The 18,447-nt window shown below is 43.9% G+C and overlaps 1 protein-coding gene across 1 annotated transcript; it reads left to right on the top strand.

Moving 5' to 3' along the window:
- Positions 1 to 2,015: 2,015 nt before the first annotated feature.
- LOC124060709 (leucine-rich repeat-containing protein 52-like) lies at positions 2,016 to 15,387 on the top strand. The gene is made up of 2 exons (XM_046391965.1): positions 2,016 to 3,403; positions 15,053 to 15,387. The coding sequence occupies exons 1-2, from the start codon at positions 2,755 to 2,757 to the stop codon at positions 15,385 to 15,387; spliced, it is 984 nt and encodes a 327-aa protein (XP_046247921.1). The 5' UTR covers positions 2,016 to 2,754.
- The last annotated feature ends 3,060 nt before the right edge of the window (positions 15,388 to 18,447 follow it).

The raw sequence follows: 18,447 nt of genomic DNA, 5'->3' as shown, positions 1-18,447 counted from the left end.
TCATCATACAACAGGAGATTTTCATGTAATGTGCATCAGTGACACACACAGTTGTATAAACTGACACACACACGCACATGAATATACACAAGCGTCTCTGGAAGCTGACACCGTTTGGAGCAGTCAGGGAGGAAAGTTACATTAATGATTCTGATTGCCAGGCTTTACTGAGGCACTTATCTGCGAACATGATCCAGCAAGGCCATTTAGACAGCAAACCCATGACAGAGGGAGCAGACAGGCCGACAGACAGCAGCACCGATCAAATATAGGCTCGGTTTTCCTTCAGGCTGCAGTGCAGAGCTTTCCTTCAGTAATGATACATGTCAGACGTGCCTGATCACAACCACTCTGAAATTAAAAGCTAAGAGTTGTAGTTTTTTCACAAATGCCCATTCACTCTGTTCAGCTATTTAGCTGTCGTGACAATTCAGCCGTCTTGATTATTTCAGCATGCCTGCATCAGTCCATCCTCCTTTGTGGTCCAGGCTGAAATATCGCAGCAAATACCAGACGAATTGTCATGAAATTTGGTGCAGATCTTCATAGTTCTTTGAAAGGATTAATCCTGCTGATTTTGAGCCTTTGACTTTTCCTCTATTGCCAGCACAGGGTTGATTTTTGGTAAAATAAAATAAGAAAATTTGGTACAAGCATTCATGTCCCCCTGATATAATAGCTTAAGTGTGGGGATCCCCCTGACTTGTCTGGCTTACTTGCCACTGATCATTTGTGTTTATAAATGACTGAACTCATCCTGCTGCCTTTCTCTGTCTGCATTTGGGCCTAATTCTGTATTTCCTGAGTGTGACAACTTTTCTCTTCTCAATTTGTGAGAACTGTGACAACCCCAAGGGAAGACCTACTTTCCCTCCTCATGCTGTTTCATCTGAACAGTTTTAAAAAGACATACATGTTCAATATGACAACAAAGAATAAAGAGAAATCCACAAAGTAAACCAAATTTGACAGATTTTTAAAAATGATTTCATACCACTGCATTTACTGCCACTCCATCTGTGTGTGCCATTCAGACATAAGAGTGGTATTGATCTTCTTTTCTAATGTTTGGCAAGAAAGCCAAGAGACTGATTTCCCAAATCTCAATGTCACAACATCTGGGAAATAGAAAATTAAAACGAGTTAACTGATAGTGCTACCTAAATATGTTGATCCTTGAAGAAAACAGGCCTGAAATGCATCTAGTTTATACAAAAAAATGTAGTTAAATATAAATATAAATGATCAGTAATTACAGTCATATTTTCTTTTTACAAGCCTTATGACTTAAATTATGATTCGTCCTTGTGTACTGATTCAGGCATCTTCATAATTATGTTCCTCACAGGAACATGATGGAATGGCAAATCCACCATCAGGACGGCAACGATCACACCACTTGTTAGTCTTAATTTCATAGGTCATTTTAGTCCAAAATTTACCTCTAACTGCTTTTGTTCCACCAAAAGACACAGTAATGAGTCATAGACAAAAGAGCCAATCAACATCCTGTCAGCCTCCTTCAAAGTCCAGTTGAAACAAAGAAAGTGACGGCGGGCCGAAAAGCGGACAGCTGAGCGTGTCGGCCCACTTCAATCCCAAATTAAAATGTGAGGATGCTGCCAAGATAAAAATTAATAACTGAACACACACAATCCAATTTAAATACATTATGTTGACAACAATCCGCTAGGGAGACAGAATGAGGAGAAATTAGCCACTGGACCACATGAGGCAAAGCCTGTTAAATCTGTGCATGGCTAAGTGGCTGCTGCACTCCGGCAAGATTATGATTGACTTGTTTTTCATGCACGCTCACGCACACACGTACACACGCAGAAAGGAGGGGGCACAGACACGCGTCGTCCTCTTATTTCCTTTGGCCGGACAGGCTACACCCAGGACATCTGGTTTTCTCAAGGGAGCAACACCTGGTGATGTCACCAAATCACAACGTTGCCAACTCTCTCTCTTTCTCATTATTTCTCTCTCTCTCTGACACACACACACACACACGAGGTTACTTCTGTGTTTTCAGAGCTGCATTGTGCGCGGATGGAGACGCGGAGAGGGAGGGAGCGCAGAGAGTATCACTACGGCAGCGCAGAGCCACAGTCTCACAGCGCTGTCTGAGCGGAGGAGGACGCACTTAGCGCTCCTGTAAAAACCCGACTTGTCTGCTGGACAGCGGTGTACCACACACCGACACACACACACACACACACACACACCACAAGTCAAGGGCATATGTGAGCAGGGCGTGAGGAAAATTTCAAGGCATCTCCATCCAGGATTCAGGGATTTTGAGCAAGTCATGTCATTTGTTTGGAAAGTAAATAAACAATGTACTCTGTTGGCCACAACTAATTCACAAAGATGAGTCACCGAGGGGATGGTCGACAACGTTCAGTGGTTCCACGGTCTTCTCAGACGGGACAAAGTCCGGTAAGCTGCACGATTCTCACCCACAGAGAGATAAGCGTCTCTCGGTCACCTTCTGAAATGGTGTCTTGTGGCGACGTGCGTGGCGCGCCAGAGAGCGTGTGATTGAGTGACTGACCGATAATCTTTCTGAGAGAGAAAGAGAGGCTGGATAGAAACAGCAGCCAGGCTTTCAGGCAGCGACAGCCATACACTCAGAGAAGCCATCTCGCCTCTCTCACAGCTCCTCAGACCCATGCAGGATGTCCGGAGAGCGCCCGGGAGTCCTGGTCCAGCTCAGCCCGAGTTCATGACGCTCTGGGCGGCCTCGCCATGCGTCTCTTGCCCGAGCCCAGCGCCCAGTCCCTCCGGCTCCTCTTCCTCTTTATCTTCGTGATGGGGGTGACTCCTTCCCCGGCTCTCACAGCCGGCTGCCCAGACAGATGCGTTTGCGACGACCAGCTGGTGGTTCAGTGCGCTGGGCAGGAGCTCACCCTGTTCCCCAATGACCTGCCCCTGGCAACCCGGCAGCTCATCATCTCCAACAACCGCATCGGGGACCTTCCGGCGCTTCAGCTCAACTATTTGTCCGATCTGGTCTATCTGGACTGCAGCAACAACTCTCTGACCGAAATCTCCGAGTCTACCTTCGGGAATTTGCGAAAGCTCGCTTACCTGGACTTGTCATTCAACACTCTGCTGCAGATCGAGGACCGGACTTTCGGGCCCCTGGCGTCTCTGGTGATGCTCCGGCTGACGGATAACCCGAGTCTGGGGGAGATCCACCCGGACGCTTTCTCTGAGAACGTTGCTCTGCAGGTGCTGGATGTGAGCCGGAACAACCTGACAGCCCTCAACATCAGCAGCCTAATCGCCCTGCCTGCTCTGCGGTCTCTGGGACTCAGCGGCAACCCCTGGAGCTGCGACTGTGACACGGAAGATCTCTGCCTCTGGGTGCAGATAGAGGGCTTCAAGTTCCAAGGTGAGGGTGAAGTTTGAAATATGTTCAACACATAGTTTCCAATCCCAACACGCATACACAGGAACATTTGGGTAAACTGACAAAAGGGGATGATTTACTCTTTAAATGGCCGTTAAAGGCTCGTTCTGCCAGTGGAAGCTCAGAATTAAAACATCCTGGCTGCATCCTTTGACAGAATGTGTTCCTGTTCTCACAGCAAAACGCAGAAAGACCTCTTGCAGGTGGTCTCTTGTCTGGCTCTGGAAGTGGGATCCTCTTGCTGGCCAGTTTCCTGGCAAGTAAACAAACTATGAGCCAAAGACGCTCCAAGGTCTCATCATTTGTTATTGTCACATCAACTCATTTAGATAATTTGATTGTGGGCGCTTGGTCAATTTACTTGCTGATGGTGGGACACTTAATGTGCTATTTCTCTCCCTTTTGTGTGTGCACACACACATTTCCATGTGCACTCTCACATGTGTGCAGATGCAGACTCTCTCTCTCTCTCTAAGACACACACACACACACACACACACTCTGATGCACCTAATTGTTTGACCTCAGAGTCAGAGCAATCTAAAAATCTGGTTCCCCTGCTCCTGTTGGCAATACCATCCTCTGAAACCGCCCTTCACGTCTCAGTAATGTCTCAGGTTTATGCCAACAAATCAGCAGATTAGTATTGCAGTTATTTGGAAAGCGACAGCCACCTTAGCTGTTCCTTTCCTTAAATAGCCTGGTATTGAATTAGAGAGACCCAAGAAGTCATTAATGATGGACCTCTCACTGAGGGTGAGCTCAGATGATCTCTGCTCGTAAATGTTAATTGAGATTAGCTTGAAGCAGGTGAACCAGGTTAGGCCTCCTAACAATGTGGCCTTGCTTAGAATAGCTGTCAGTGTACATCCCATTGATCCCTCTGCATTGTCTCTGTGGGTCCTGTCAGCAGAGATAATGATGAGAGGATGATTATGTCCTTTTGTATCCCTTTTTTTTTTGGCCAACCCCTCTTGTCTGCACACACGCACAACACACGCACGCGCGCGCACACACACACACACACACACACTCCTTAATGGGAGCATAGGAGTCCAGCTTTTTTGAGCACCATCATTAACCATCTGGACTGAAGGGCCAAAGCATACAATGGTGAGAGCACCAGCACACCCAGGTGTGCGTGTGTGTGTGTGAGAAAGTGACTCAGCCCATGCACTTAAGTGTGTGTGAGTCACCTTATGGGAGATCCTGAGGCCAGGGTCCTGGGGAAACAGGAATGAGATTAAGGGATGAGGATCTTGGAACGAATGCCTCTTGAAGACAGCAGCTCCACAGAGTTGTTATCCAGCTTCACTTACAGAATGAAGTACACTCAAAAGGTGGCACACAAAGTCATTTTTTATTTTTTCTCACTAAATCCCTGGTCCTTACAAAAACACATTTCTGAAAAAAATAAAATAAAATCCAACATTCTGAGAGAAGGGCTTTTGAGCCACAAGTGACACAACACACCCACGGTCGGGTTTATTGTGTTTTCAGCACACACACATACGCACTTGCATAAACTTGTACTACCGTATAAAATCTGACTGATGGAAACTGAAATGAAATTACAGTTATCTTCCACACCACACGTCACTTTAAAAGTGATAAATGTGACAAAACAGAATGTATGCACCCAAGAAGAGACATGAACACACACTCTGTCTCTCACACTGGCAAATCCTGTATTGATATAATGCTGGTAAACAACCACAGTTTCCAGTTTAATAGAGTGAATGGGGTCAAGTGAGCATTTGTGTGTGTGTGTGTGAGCGTGCAATGTGTTTCTGTGCTCTCCGATCTGACTGCAAGGCTGTGAGTCTAACATTCCAGGATTCCAGCTGTCGCTACCACTTAGCGTGAAAATGAATCAGGTGCACGTTAGTGTGTCTTGGTGCAACCTCGTAACACAGCGACTCATTCAGGACTGTTTAATATTTTTGCCAATTGTGTCAATTACTGGTGGAAAATTCCTGTGCTTGTCCATTTTCCCTTTTCTGGTTCAGTTTTTATGTTTGCTTGTGTTTGTCTGTGTTTGAGTAAGTCACTCAGTGTGTCTCTGTGTTTGTGTCAGGCGTGTGTCACTGAGAAAGGTTGACAAGACTTAACTCCGGCAGCACCCGAAGTCAAAGTGCGCCTCCAGGAAAGCGGCAAGGCAGGCAGGTGCATTTAAGTTGTGACTGTCCGTAAGAAGAAAAGACAACAAGAGGGAGAGAGTTGGAAAGGAAAAGATAGAGGACATTTATTTGCATTTAGCAAACACAAGAAAAGAGAAAACTGCCAGAGACAAAATATTCTGAATGACACTCAGTGCAGTGAGTGTGAGCTGGTGGATGTTGGTGCCACTTGATGTGCTGGTTGTATGTTTCCTCCCACACTGGACGTACTACGTGCGACATTCCTCTGGCCTGAATAACAAAATAATGGAAAGACTCGTTTTAGTGAGACTAATGATGTCACAACAAAAGGCAGTTCAGTGATGAATATAGTTGTTAACTCGGGAAATGAGACAAACAGGTAAAACAAAGAGAAAAAAAGAAACATAAATAAGCTTAATTTAAACCTGACTATAACTTTGCTGGTTGTGTTCTGCACCCAAACAGCCACAAAATAAATGCAGCTTTACTTATGAAGGGAAAAATATCTGAACTTAGGAAATAGACACACAAAAAATAAACCATATCATTCAAAATATTCAAGGCCACGTGATGTTTTTTTAACATACTGCTCTACACTGCCTTTATACTGTGTGCTGACTGCAGTTCATTCTTCATTCGTTTGTGTTTGGCACATGGAAAAATTGAACAAATTCCCCAACAAATCATTTAGCTTTTTATCACTTTGGGTGCAGATGATTTGAAGTTCTGTTAATTCTTCTTATGTGGCTTTGATATTATTTTAGAGTTTAGAGTTTCCATTAAGATTTTGCATTATTTTGTGCACCCAGTATTTGTCCTATGTGACACTCTGACTTTTCCTGTCCCGGACAATCATCAGTTCTCCGTACTCCGGGATTAAACTTACCTTTCCACTCTTGTCTTAATGGAATTTTAGCTTGTTGAATGAGCTGCTGTACTCACTGTAGGTCGATTTTGACAGGTGCTTCAGCTAAATGCACAGAATGTAAGTGGCTTGTCCTGGGCTGGCAGAGGTGGTGGTGATGTTATGGCTCTAAAGTTTTTGCCAGTAATTCTGGCTGCTCGTCGGTGCCCTGGACAGCTCACAGACTCAAGGCAAAGAGCCAAGGCAGAAGGCCATGCATGGGGCAAGAGTTAAATATTCATAAAACGAGAATGAGAAACAAGAGGTCCATGGGTTTGAAGAGAGGAACAAGGAAAGAAAGAAGTCTGTTTTTTTTTCTTTTTTTTTGCAGCAAATTGAATTTGATTTATCTTTAATGAAAGTGAGTCTCAGATGACTTGAGAGATGAGATGACAGGAGAGACTGAGTGAAATAGTGTGACTAAAGAGTTGAGGGCAAAAAAAGATGAGATAAAAGAGAGAGTGTTGAAAAATTGGGTGAACAGATTAAGATGGACTTCACAACTGAGAGATAAAGAGAGTGAGAGAGAAGAAGAAAACAGACAGACTATAAAGGAGGTACCAATCGCCTGTGCCCCAGATCTGTCACTCAAATCCATTAAAACATTCATTATGACATGGAGGCATCAATTCAATTTAATACAGGTAGACGATACATTATTTATCAGCTGGAATGATTCCTCAGACCCATCTGGTGCGTAGAAGCGTATCGAATTCAAACGGCCTACTTGTGTAGTGTAGTGTGTATATATTTATATGTCTCTGTGCATTTCACTGTGTGAGCTTGAAACCAAGATTGATGTGATGCTTGTGTGGGTGTTTGCGATTTGATCACCTGGGGCACGGAGGGGAGTTAGCTGAGATGTGTGAGTCTGCGTGTGCGACTCTGAGTGTGTTTGCGTCCAAACCGATTTTCGAGCCAAGAGAATAAAATTGGAAAAGAGAGGAGAGAGTGCGAAGATGACAGAGCAAAACTGAGAGAAAATGGAAGGACGTGGAAGAAGAAGATGGAAATGGAGTGATAAGGGCTGAAGTGGAGGCACGAAGGGAGAATAAATGCTAACGTGCCAGAGTGGGAATGAAAAGTGGGAGGTGATAAAGGCTGATAAGAAAAGCGATTGAGGGAAGAGGAGAGAGAGGGCTGTTGCTATCTGACCTTCACTCTCTCTCTCTCTCCCTCTCTCTCTCTCTCTCTCTGTCAGAGGAAGAAGGGATCTTATAGAGAAATGATGGAAAAGAGGATGGTGGTAATCTGACTAATGCCGTTTTTGAGAGCAGAGGAGTGAGAAGGCGTGTGTTATTCAGCCCTAGTGGATGCGATGGAGAAAAGGTCAGCTATTCTTAGTCTTAACCAACCCCAGTATGATGTGTTTAGCTGGCTAAATGGTGAAACACTTGAGTTTCACTATGAGAGGAAGGGCCCAACACACATCTTATGTCAGTTTGTCTTTAGAATTTGGTTGAAAAGTTGAAATTCATCCACCTTATTCTGTGTAACCAGTTTTTCAAATTTCGTTTAAATGTTTATTTCTGGCTACTACCACTGCTCACCTGGTAGACAGACATCATGTGAAGGTAAAGGCTGGATTCCCAGGCAGTGTCAGTACTGACTTTATTCAGTTTTGGTTGTGGAGATTTGTCAGGGGAGCTCTCTTCATACCAAAACCACAGGCTGTAACAGCAAATCAAAAAAGGAGCCAAAACGTTAGACAGAACATTGAACACTTCAGACAAATATCACATCAGTGACTGACAAAAGTATTTTTTAAATTAGATAGAACAGTAACAGTATATTTTAGGAGCATTTGTGTTATATTTGTTAAAAATCTCTCAACATCCTGAGGGCAATCAATAAATTAAATGCTCTGACAACAAAAGAAGGGGGGAAAAATGGTATCTGTGGCTGTTACAGGCCTGTGATAAACCCGTCCGATTATGAAATGATGAAATGAAATGAAATGATTGGATGGCCTACCTGCTCGTCTACCAATGCACCTCCCAGGGCATTCATTGGGCATGACTGGAGTCTTCCACAAGGCTAGATGGATATATTATAGATCTGTTAGTGAGCTTGTGTCTCATGAATGACAGAGAAAGTGCAGCCTAACGTGATAGCTTGACAGATGTGAGTACTAACAGTCGCCATGTTGCCTGTTTACATGCTTAATGCAGTCACAGAGGCTGAATCAGCTACCTGCATTCATCGTTTTGTATCACTGTTTTCACATCTGTTTGCTGTCATTCTTGTCTGTCATGTACTACCTGTCACACAAACTCAGCTCAGTGTCACCTTTCTCCATCTCTGACAAAGCATTGTGAGGACAGTTCTCACCATGTGAGACAAACTCTGGACCAGCAGAGGTCAAGGTCACCTGCAGAGCTGTGTTTTTTAGTCAGAACTTTAACAATTGGCTTTGGTTAATGGTTAGTGGTTAGTTAGTTCTGTGACTGAAGGAACGAGCTACTCTACATTACCCCTAGGTGTGAGTGTGTGCGTATGTGGTTGTCTGTCTCTGTGTGTCAGCCCTGCGACTGACTGGCAACCAGTCCAGGGTGAACCCCACCTCTTGCCTGTAGTCAGCTGGGATATGCTCCAGCCCCCCCCCCCCCTCCCCCTGACCCTGACGGATAAGCGGTATAGAAATGGGTGGATGGATGAAGGAATGAGGCAATGCTTGTATCTACAGGGTTCACCTCCCCCTCTGTATGAGGCCACAGCCATACTGATTACCATATGCATCGGCATAATTAATCTGCTTATAAATAGCTGTGTTCCCAGGTCACGGGACAGGTTCTCTGCCTCGCAGGTTAATACCCCACATCTCTGAACATGCTGCACGCACGTATGCATGTGTGTGAAATGCATACATTCAACCTTTTACTAAAAATGGTGTAGAAGACAGGCGTGTGTGGATGAGTTTTGCGTTCACAGTGTAGTCTGAAAAGACTGAAAAACGTTTGTGATTCCGCTGCTCATTGCTCTTTTGTGTTTTATGTGTCGAGCCGCAGAGAGAGTAGGGAAGGAGTTGGAGGAAAACAGAGCAAAGTTCATAAAAAAGTCAGCCATGTTTTTCAGTCACATCTCGCTCCAACACTAGCCCCTCCTCCAGAGAGGCGATAAGCCCTGCTCTCTGCCAGCGTGTCACTACCGAGCTTGGAAACCTTCCAACTGATAATTTGACACGGAGAGAGCATCGCACCGCTACCATGGGAACTCACACACATAAAATGTAACAATGGTATGCACACACATAAACTGGTTTACTTACTTTGCATTCGCTTTTGAAAAAAAAGAAAGAATCATTAAGGTCCTCATTCACGTTTCCTGGAAAGCTCTGCTTGTGTGTAATAAAGCGTCAAGGCGTGCTTGTATCTTCAGTATGTGTGCTTTTGTATGCTCTGTATCTAAGTGAAATTTGTATATTCCTCAGATTACTGCTGTTTATTTTTTCAGTCCTATGTTTGGTTTCTTCATAACCCCTTGCCTGAGTCATACAGCTTTGGCATATTTAACTTGTGCCACACTGATCCCACTGACCACAACCCTGGTAATGTTGCCATAAATCAGACACGTCATGCCATACCCAGCAGAAACAAGATGGATCTGAGTGCTGTGAGGACAGACAGCTGACCATCCTGCTGTGTTTCCTGCCCTGCTGTTGGAAGAGAAGGCAGAGACCAGACAGCAGTGATATCTTGACACAGTACTGCAGGAGGGCAGTACATAATGGCAGGCCAAGAGAATAAATTTGTTGCCAAAGATTAATGTTTGGACCAGACCACCTCATCATAAGAGGGCAGAGTGGGAGCCATCCTGCATTCATCTTATGCTGCAAGAATATTCTGGCGACACTTGTTTAAGGTGTAGGAGAACAGAAACTGCAGTGCAGCATGCATGCATGCATGAAAATGTGAATTCTGAGAGGCTGCAGCTATGACGTGAAACAACAGGAATTAGACTGCACATTCAAGCTACACAACAGGAACAAAGATGATATCGTTATCTCTCTGTCATTCATACACACATGCACACACTCTGTAACCTGAAATTGTCCCATGGTTTAGTTTCTGAGGTTTTTAAATTGGCACATAGCAAATGAAGTTGTAAGGGCTGCACATGCAGAGATTTAAATAAAGTTTATAAGTGTTTTAATTCTCCCTAATGAATAGGATATAAGCCAAGGCAAGTTGGAATAAGGGTGAGTTTTAACTCAAGTTTGGCAGGTGGTGGCCTAGACGTTGTCCAAATGCTCATTTAAAAAGTTTGGACTCTTAAAAACATTTCAAAGATAGATTTGCTAAATTGCATGTTTTTAAAGCAAATAGCATCTTTGAAAAAGCGCTCCAGAAGTGTCCATTCAAAACAGACCTTAATGAGGAAGTTTTCACTTTTTCATGAAGCTGGGCTCAATCTATTACACCAGGGCCTTGTTAATTTAGGCAAGGTTATGAACCACAGGAAATTTGAATTCCTGAAATATCAGACTTTATAAGGCTGGAGTGTTATCATCCCTCAATAAACGTGTGAAGCCATACATTATTGAGGACAACATTTGGTGAAAAAAACACAGACAAACACTGAAAATGTCAAGGGCATTATGGCAGAATGATGTCTGAGTGGCTTCCTTGCCTAAGTGTTGAGATGATTGAGAAAACACCGAGTGACAAAGAAGCAGACGGCGAAGGGAGAGCGAACAGAGAGTGAATCATCCTGGCTGCCACCGTTTCCTATATTCTCCAGTTATGTTCAAATTATTTTCTCTTATCTCAGATTATAGGAGGCAGTCATGAGCTCTTTGTAAAGTGCAACCACAGATGTTTGGTGGTTGAAGAAAAATATATTTGCAGTGTGAAATTCAGAGGCCTTTTCCTTCCTTGTGTTCTGCAGCCTAAAGAAAGCTTATACCATTATATATTATTTTCCAGTACTTAAGTGGTTAGTCTGGATCTGATATTTATGTTTGCATGCACAATACAAATGCACAGTTCACACTTAACTAAAACTTCTAAATCTGTCCAATTATAACACACTGTATGTGACCAGAGTCCATTCTTGATTTAAATCTCTATTTTCTTGAAATGTGAAATGTGACTAATTTCTCTGCTGTATCTTGTTGTGTCTCTATCTTTGTGTGTATCAGTAAATCAGATAGTCAGATTTGATTGACTGAGTAGACAAAGTTCTTCTTTTTTGTTTTACATCTGCCAAATTGCGTATGAATGGTGTTTTAGAGATTTGTCTTGGCTTTCATCACACTTTTCTTTGAGAAGACAACAAACAGACTGCATTAACACGCCCGGGACTGAGCACAAAGTCTGAATTGTTGCAAGTTGCAGGGAAAAAGTGACAGAGGAAGAACAGATGAGACCCAAAACCCCCGAGGTACCAGTTTGCTGTTTGCTGTGTGTGTGTGTGTGTGTGTGTGTGTGTGTGTGTGTGTGTGTGTGTGTGTGTGTGTGTGTGTGTGTTTATACAGTCACTGATTGTAGCTCACTGTTCCAGCATCCAGCTATGAATGTTAAATTGTAAGAGGTTATTGACAGTAACCTCTCTGCACACACATATACATAAGAAAAAAAATCCTTGAGGCAAACTTGGCAGGGTAATGAGACTGAGCAGATCAGCTAGCCAGCCCACAGATGGTGACGGAGTGACGGCCATGTGAACTGATGGGCTTCACAGAGGCAGAAAGGAAATGTGATAAAAAAATCCAGAGAGTCAGGAGGGAAATATAAAAGACAGATGCAAGTTCATTGTAAATAAGTTTTTTCTTCAATGTAAATAAAGCAACACAAGATAACAACGTACAGTAATTCAGTGAAGAACGCCAGAACAATAAATAAATGTAGCTGATATGAATAAAATGAGACAATATAAAACACAATAACAAGCAACACAACAGCACATTTTCAAGAAATATTTCCTTCCTTGTACGCTTCCCTCTTGAAACAGGTTTAAAATTTTGACCAAACTTCCAATGTGAGATCTCGAAGAGGCCGTCATCAATCGTATCACTAATTAACCACGAGGCTTCATCTGACTCACTGCCAGTCTCCAGTGCTGCGCAACAAACCTTGCAGCACCAATAAAGTCTGCTAACGTCTGCTAAAGTTCATATCTGGATACACCTGGTGGCAGGAGAGATCTGCCTGCTAATGAGCACAGCTGGGGAGTGATTCATGCAGCCAGCCTCCAATACCTCTGATTACTCTCTCCAAAAACAAAACAAAACAAGAGAACATTTCTGCATGGAGGAAAGTACCTGCCCCGTTTTTATTATCACCTGTTAGTCTCTGTCTTGTAGCTTAACTGCTGAACCATGCTACTTGTGCATGGTTTTGTAATTTGGTTAAGCACTCCTATAAACAATCATCCTCAGGTGGATTAATATCTCGTTCACCCTTTGTGCCAAAAGACAGCAAGAGAACATGAATGGAGATAAGGAGAGGGAGAATGTAAAATGACAGGAGTCTCTGAGTGTCCTTCTTCCTGCTGAGGGACAGTTAAAACACGGGTAAGATAAGTGCGTCTCCAGGTTTACTCTTGGTTGATTTGTTGCTACTGAATAACCTTGATGATAATGCTCTATGCTAACTGAGTAAGCTACTACTGTGGCCTCACCTGCTATATCTGCCTGACACACTGATGTTCGCACACACTAAAACAGCTCTCTGATCCACTCGCTGTAATTTGGTCGACAGGGTGCACAATCCTGGCCTGTAATAACTTCTCAGGACATCCACACGCACACTGTCATGTCACAACACAGTCGCAACCCATCACTTAGGCAGGCTCTGCAGACATCGGCACGATGTGTCTCCTCAAGCCCGAGACAAAGTCCCCTACTGAGGCGATCGTAAGGTATCGATTGAGAATCTTATCAAACCCCTGCAGATTGTCCTCAGCAGGGTGGTAGAAACCTTTTCAGAACACCAGGTTTGGTTGGATGTGTATTTTTAACCATTTCAGACAGGAGAAATCTAATCACCAGACCCAGGGATAGTTCAGGGTCATAGCAAATATTAGGAGAATAAACAGTTTCTTGCAAAATTTTGAGAATTTGTGAAGAAGGATTTCACTCATGTGTACCAGTTGTACAGATACCAAAGTGAGTCCTTGGTTTTGCAAGCTGTGATTTCACAGCTTCTAGTACCCACCTTTTAACCTCAGACTGCAGCTGCTCTGGCAATGTCCTGGCAAGTACTCTTAGCAGAGGTATAGATCATATCTGACTAATCTCGCCATCGTTCCCCCATCGCTCATCTCCACGTTCAGACCTTTGGCTTTATCGGTAGATGAGTGCAGTTTAATTAAGATTGTAAGCAGCAATAATCCATCAGCGGACAGGACTGCAGCCAGATACAGTTCTCCGTCCTTTCCTTCATCTTCTGACTTGGATCTGTCCCTTCCTTTTTGAGTGTGTGGATGCAGACGTTTCCAGATTGTTCTTCCTGTTGTCTGCTATTGTTCCTATCTTGCTTTTTTTTGTGTTGTCCTGTCTCTCTTTTATTCCCTCGTTTGGCCCTCTTATCTCTCTCACTGTTCCCTCTCTTTGTCTCTTTTTTTTGGGAGTACAAGTGCAATTAAGCATGCAGGGAGGGTGGGAGCGAAGGCCCATGGGAATTAGCAGCGCTTGTAAAGAGAGATGAACTGATAAAAAGCAGCGCACGCTGTATTCCGCTCTCTGCTTCCTGATCATACTGTTAGATACATACAGAGCAAGCCTCTCTTCTCTTTTTAACACTGTGCATTCACACTAATTAATATACGTGAGGGTACTGTATATGCTAATGCTGCAAAGTCACTGTGGCAGAATAAAGACATGTCCTCACGCATGAGAAGCACAGGTGAAGCATTCCTGAGCAAGATGCTGAATCTTGATCAGCTTCTGCAGCTGACCCTGACCTTTGACCTCTCATCAAACAGCATAAATAAGCAGATTTGTTTTACAGTGCTGAAAATGCTTGTTGTGTGAGTGTTTCTGCCTCCCCGTGTGGTCTGGGGCCGTCGTGGCTGATTTTCATATTCCTCATTACGAGCAGCAGATGTTTTGTCAGTGAAAACACTCATCTCCTTATCTCTCCGCTGCTGCAGAGTGATTTGTTAGTGTATAATGATGTGCATGAGGGGGTGAGAGGGTTGGTGTTCCAGAGGCTTGCAGTCAAGTCTAGTCTCCTTTCCGTGGATGCTTGTGTGTGTGCAGCATAATAATGTTGCCATGTCCGAGACACCAAAGACCTACATTACTCACAGGAGTAGTGTCTGGTGCTATAGTGTCTCTTGGGATCATTTATCACAAAGGTTATCACTGCATTGTTAACTGTTCGAGTGTGTGTGTGTGTGTGTGTGTCCTGGTTTGTGTTCGAGGCACGCCTTTTTCTCTCGAGTAATTAAGTTTGTTTTTTTTTCTCCTGATGCCCTGCCCTTCATCCTGAACAAATACATATAAATAAATAAATGAATAAATGCTGATTATTCTCTGCCACTGCTCTCTTTTATACTATATCTTCCCTCATTAATCTCCTCACCCCTCTACTCTCTCTTTTTCTTCTTTCCCTCCTTACGTTTCCTCTCCTTCACCTCCAGATGAGGGCCAGACAGTTTGCCACAGTCCCCCAGAGCTGGCGGGCCAGCGGTTGGCAGAGGTCGGCATGCAGCTACGTGCAGACTGCCACCAAGGCCTGGGCTACTGGGACTACCTCTTCTTCATCGCCATTGGCTTTGTCATCTTCTCAGCCGGCACGGTGTCAGCCTGGGTGATGGGGGTGCTCATGGTGCTGTACGAGCGTTACAGCAAAAGGAAGAGCGAAGAGCTGGACAGCGACGACGAGGACAGTAGAGGAGGGGTTGGCGGAGGAGGAGGTGGAGGAGGGGGAAGCCAGGGGAACGGGGATCTGAGCAAGCCCGGCATGCAGGTGTGACAGACTGAACCTGAGGAGGGATGACTTGAGAGCAGGAGGAGAAAGGAAACAACAGAGAGGAAGAAAAAGAAATGATGAGAGGACTCTGAGACCAAAGGCTCTGCAATGAAACAAGACCTGACTGTCTCTCTTTGTTACAGATTTAGATATCGCAATATGCTCTTCAACATACTGAACGGATGGTGTGTGTGTGTGTGTGTGTGTGTGCGTGTGAGTGTGTGTGTGTGTGTGTGAGTGTGCGTGTGTCTGAGAGAGAGAAAGAATGACAGACAGAGACGGCAATAAGGATGACTATGCCTTTACTTCAGGAGTACAGAATGACCTCTGAGATTATTGAGAGCAATAACGCCCGTGCACACAACTACACCCATACAAACACACACATATACACACACGCACGCACACACACACACACACACACTACTCATTTCAGCACAAGTACTCTACGGAGCTGCTGGTTTCTCTGAGTGGGGGGATGTACCTGCATAAGCACTCTCGAGTAACATTCTATAAAAGATGATAACAAGACATGTTATGTGAGCAACACGCACGCACGCACACACACACACACACACACACACACACACACACACACACACACACACACAAACACACACACACACACATAGTACATTATCACACATAAGAAGGTGTGGGCGGTCACAAAGAGAGTGATGCCTTATCTCTGCTACAATGAAAAGGGAAAACGTACCAGTTTTCCCTTTCCCATTTCAGTATTAAGATGTGATGTTCCTGAAAGCCTTAAGGCAACTCACTTGAAACAGTGAGCAGTCACTGCTGTCTACACAGACACAATCTGTCCAGAATCATTTGGGGATATAATCAAACCATGTGAATGTAAAAACTAAGAATGAACTTCATCTACAAGTGTTAGAAACAAAGATGGATAACCGTAACAGACTGGAGACTTGGATCTCCTGCTGACGGTGAGCTGCTGGTGGGATTAACCTCTAAGTTTTGCAGTTTAAAGGTACCCTGTGGAGTTTTAACCACTTGTGGAACTATAGTAATGTTCTGATATGCATTTTATGTGTATCTTTGTTGGTGCAAGTGAACAAAAAAATCAGCTTTGCAATGTTTTATAAGGAAAGGAATGCATTCAACAAGTCTGTAAGCCTTTGTAAGCATACAGACAAATGCATTTATGTAATACATCCTGAATGTAATCCTAATTTTCTTTGCTGACAAAATAACACCATAGGCTACCTTTAAACTGCAGCTCAAGACCCCCATGAAAATCTTTCAGCGTTTTTTACCTGTTGCTTCGGGATGTAGAAGTGCATTTTGGTGTGTCAGTCCACCGTGACATCACTGTTGGCTGTGGTTACTGATGCAACAGAGCACATTTCTGACCACACCAGACAATAAACAGGTTTACATCCAAGTTTGCCACAAATTTTAACTGAACTTTCACAAAATCAGAAAAAAGATAATAATGCATGTTTCCATCTACTACTGGTCTGTGAATATTAGAAGTTGGGCTAATTGAGATAAACAACTACTGGAGGTAACCCTCCAGGTAGATAACATTAAACTTACTGCAGAAGAACAGTGCAAAAGATGATAAAATTGAAAGAGTTAGAGAGTCAAACCTCAAACAGTGGAAAACCATGTGAAAAATATGATGGAAACATGGCATTTATGTTTGTTTCAGGCTCATCTGAGGAATGCTACAGTCACCGACAGTCCGCGCTTTTCCAATTTCCAGCTATTTTTATGAGGAAATTGGACATGTACATAAAAGCGGTGGATAGAAACGCATTTGCTGATGTGGTCAGATGTGAAACAGAAAGGACTGATTTGTGAAATGTTGCTTTTCAGCCTAACTTACTTTTGGAGTCCATTCCCCTGTAATGATGGGCAGAAAATGTCTACGTACAGCAACACTATGTGACTGTGTCATATCTTGTGTGTCCTGTATGTGTGTTTATCTTCATGTTTCTGTGTGTATTATGCTTTCCTGTGCTGTGAGCCTCTCTGCTGTAGTTTCTCATTCAGTCTCCAACCCTCTGTAGTTGTACAAATGAGGCAGGTTAACTGTGGCTGCACATGAAGACAGCATCGGGGTGATGGAGTCAGTCACATAGCTAACGATGACTCTACACTATGTGACTGGAAGTCCCGCTTGGGTGCCCTCATGTTACAGTCTATGGATCAGCTGTCAGTGTGGAAGCGTGCCTCAAGACCAGTGGTAGTAGTACTGTGTGTGTTCATGTATGCGTGACAATGTTTGTGTGTTAAAGTGGGGCAGAGCGATCACAGAGCATCTCAGTGAGTAGCGTGGAGGAGTGATTCATGAGCCCAGACCGATCCAGACCCTTCTTCCTCCTTCCTGCTCTTCTTCCGCCCTGTCTGTCACGGGACGGATGTGCAGTTAGAGATGATAAATGACAAATTGTGCATAGAGGTGGGGTGGAGAAAGAGTGGGGTCACCATCAGAAGTTGGAATTCATCCTGATTGATGCACTTGGCAGCTGTATTGAAAGACTGATTGATAGTCTGGCTATTCATTTTCTGAGCTGAGTGGCTCCAAATGCCCCGCTTGAATGGTCATAGTTAAACGATAACTCTCTCGAGGGCTTGGACAAGAGAGCGAGAGAGAGAGAGTGTGTGTGTGTGTGAGTTTTTGATTTTCAGCTTGGTTTATGATGGAGATAATATATCCATATGTGGATGCAAAAGAGATCATTTTTTATCTATGGGAAGGTAATTTGTAATCAAAATCTGTCACACTGAAGCCTGATGAAGCACGTCTTCACAGACACACACTTCCTTACCTCACTCAAACACGCACTCTCTCTCACACACATGCACAATAAATCTCAAGGGCACAGCTAAAGTCAGAGCTTCAGGCCTATGAACATTAACACTCCGGCTACCATGCATCACTACATCCCCTTATCCTCCTCTCTATTCTCAATCTGACACTGTCATCAGCTTTCACACAAGGCAGGCGCGCACACTCAAACACACACCTGGGCCTGTAATTTATCTGGTAAATCTCTGGGCTGTCATTAGCAGATCATTTGTTCAAGGGGA

This window comes from Scatophagus argus, chromosome 6 (genome assembly GCF_020382885.2).
Source record: "Scatophagus argus isolate fScaArg1 chromosome 6, fScaArg1.pri, whole genome shotgun sequence".
Taxonomy (NCBI): Eukaryota; Metazoa; Chordata; class Actinopteri; family Scatophagidae; genus Scatophagus; species Scatophagus argus.
This window is presented reverse-complemented; position numbering and strand designations above follow the sequence as displayed.

Excerpts from the sequence above, each read along its gene's own strand:
- LOC124060709 (XM_046391965.1), top strand. The coding sequence starts at position 2,755 with ATGCGTCTCTTGCCCGAGCCCAGCGCCCAGTCCCTCCGGCTCCTCTTC. Across the intron at positions 3,404-15,052 it reads AGAGGGCTTCAAGTTCCAAG|ATGAGGGCCAGACAGTTTGC; the intron begins GTGAGGGTGAAG and ends CTTCACCTCCAG.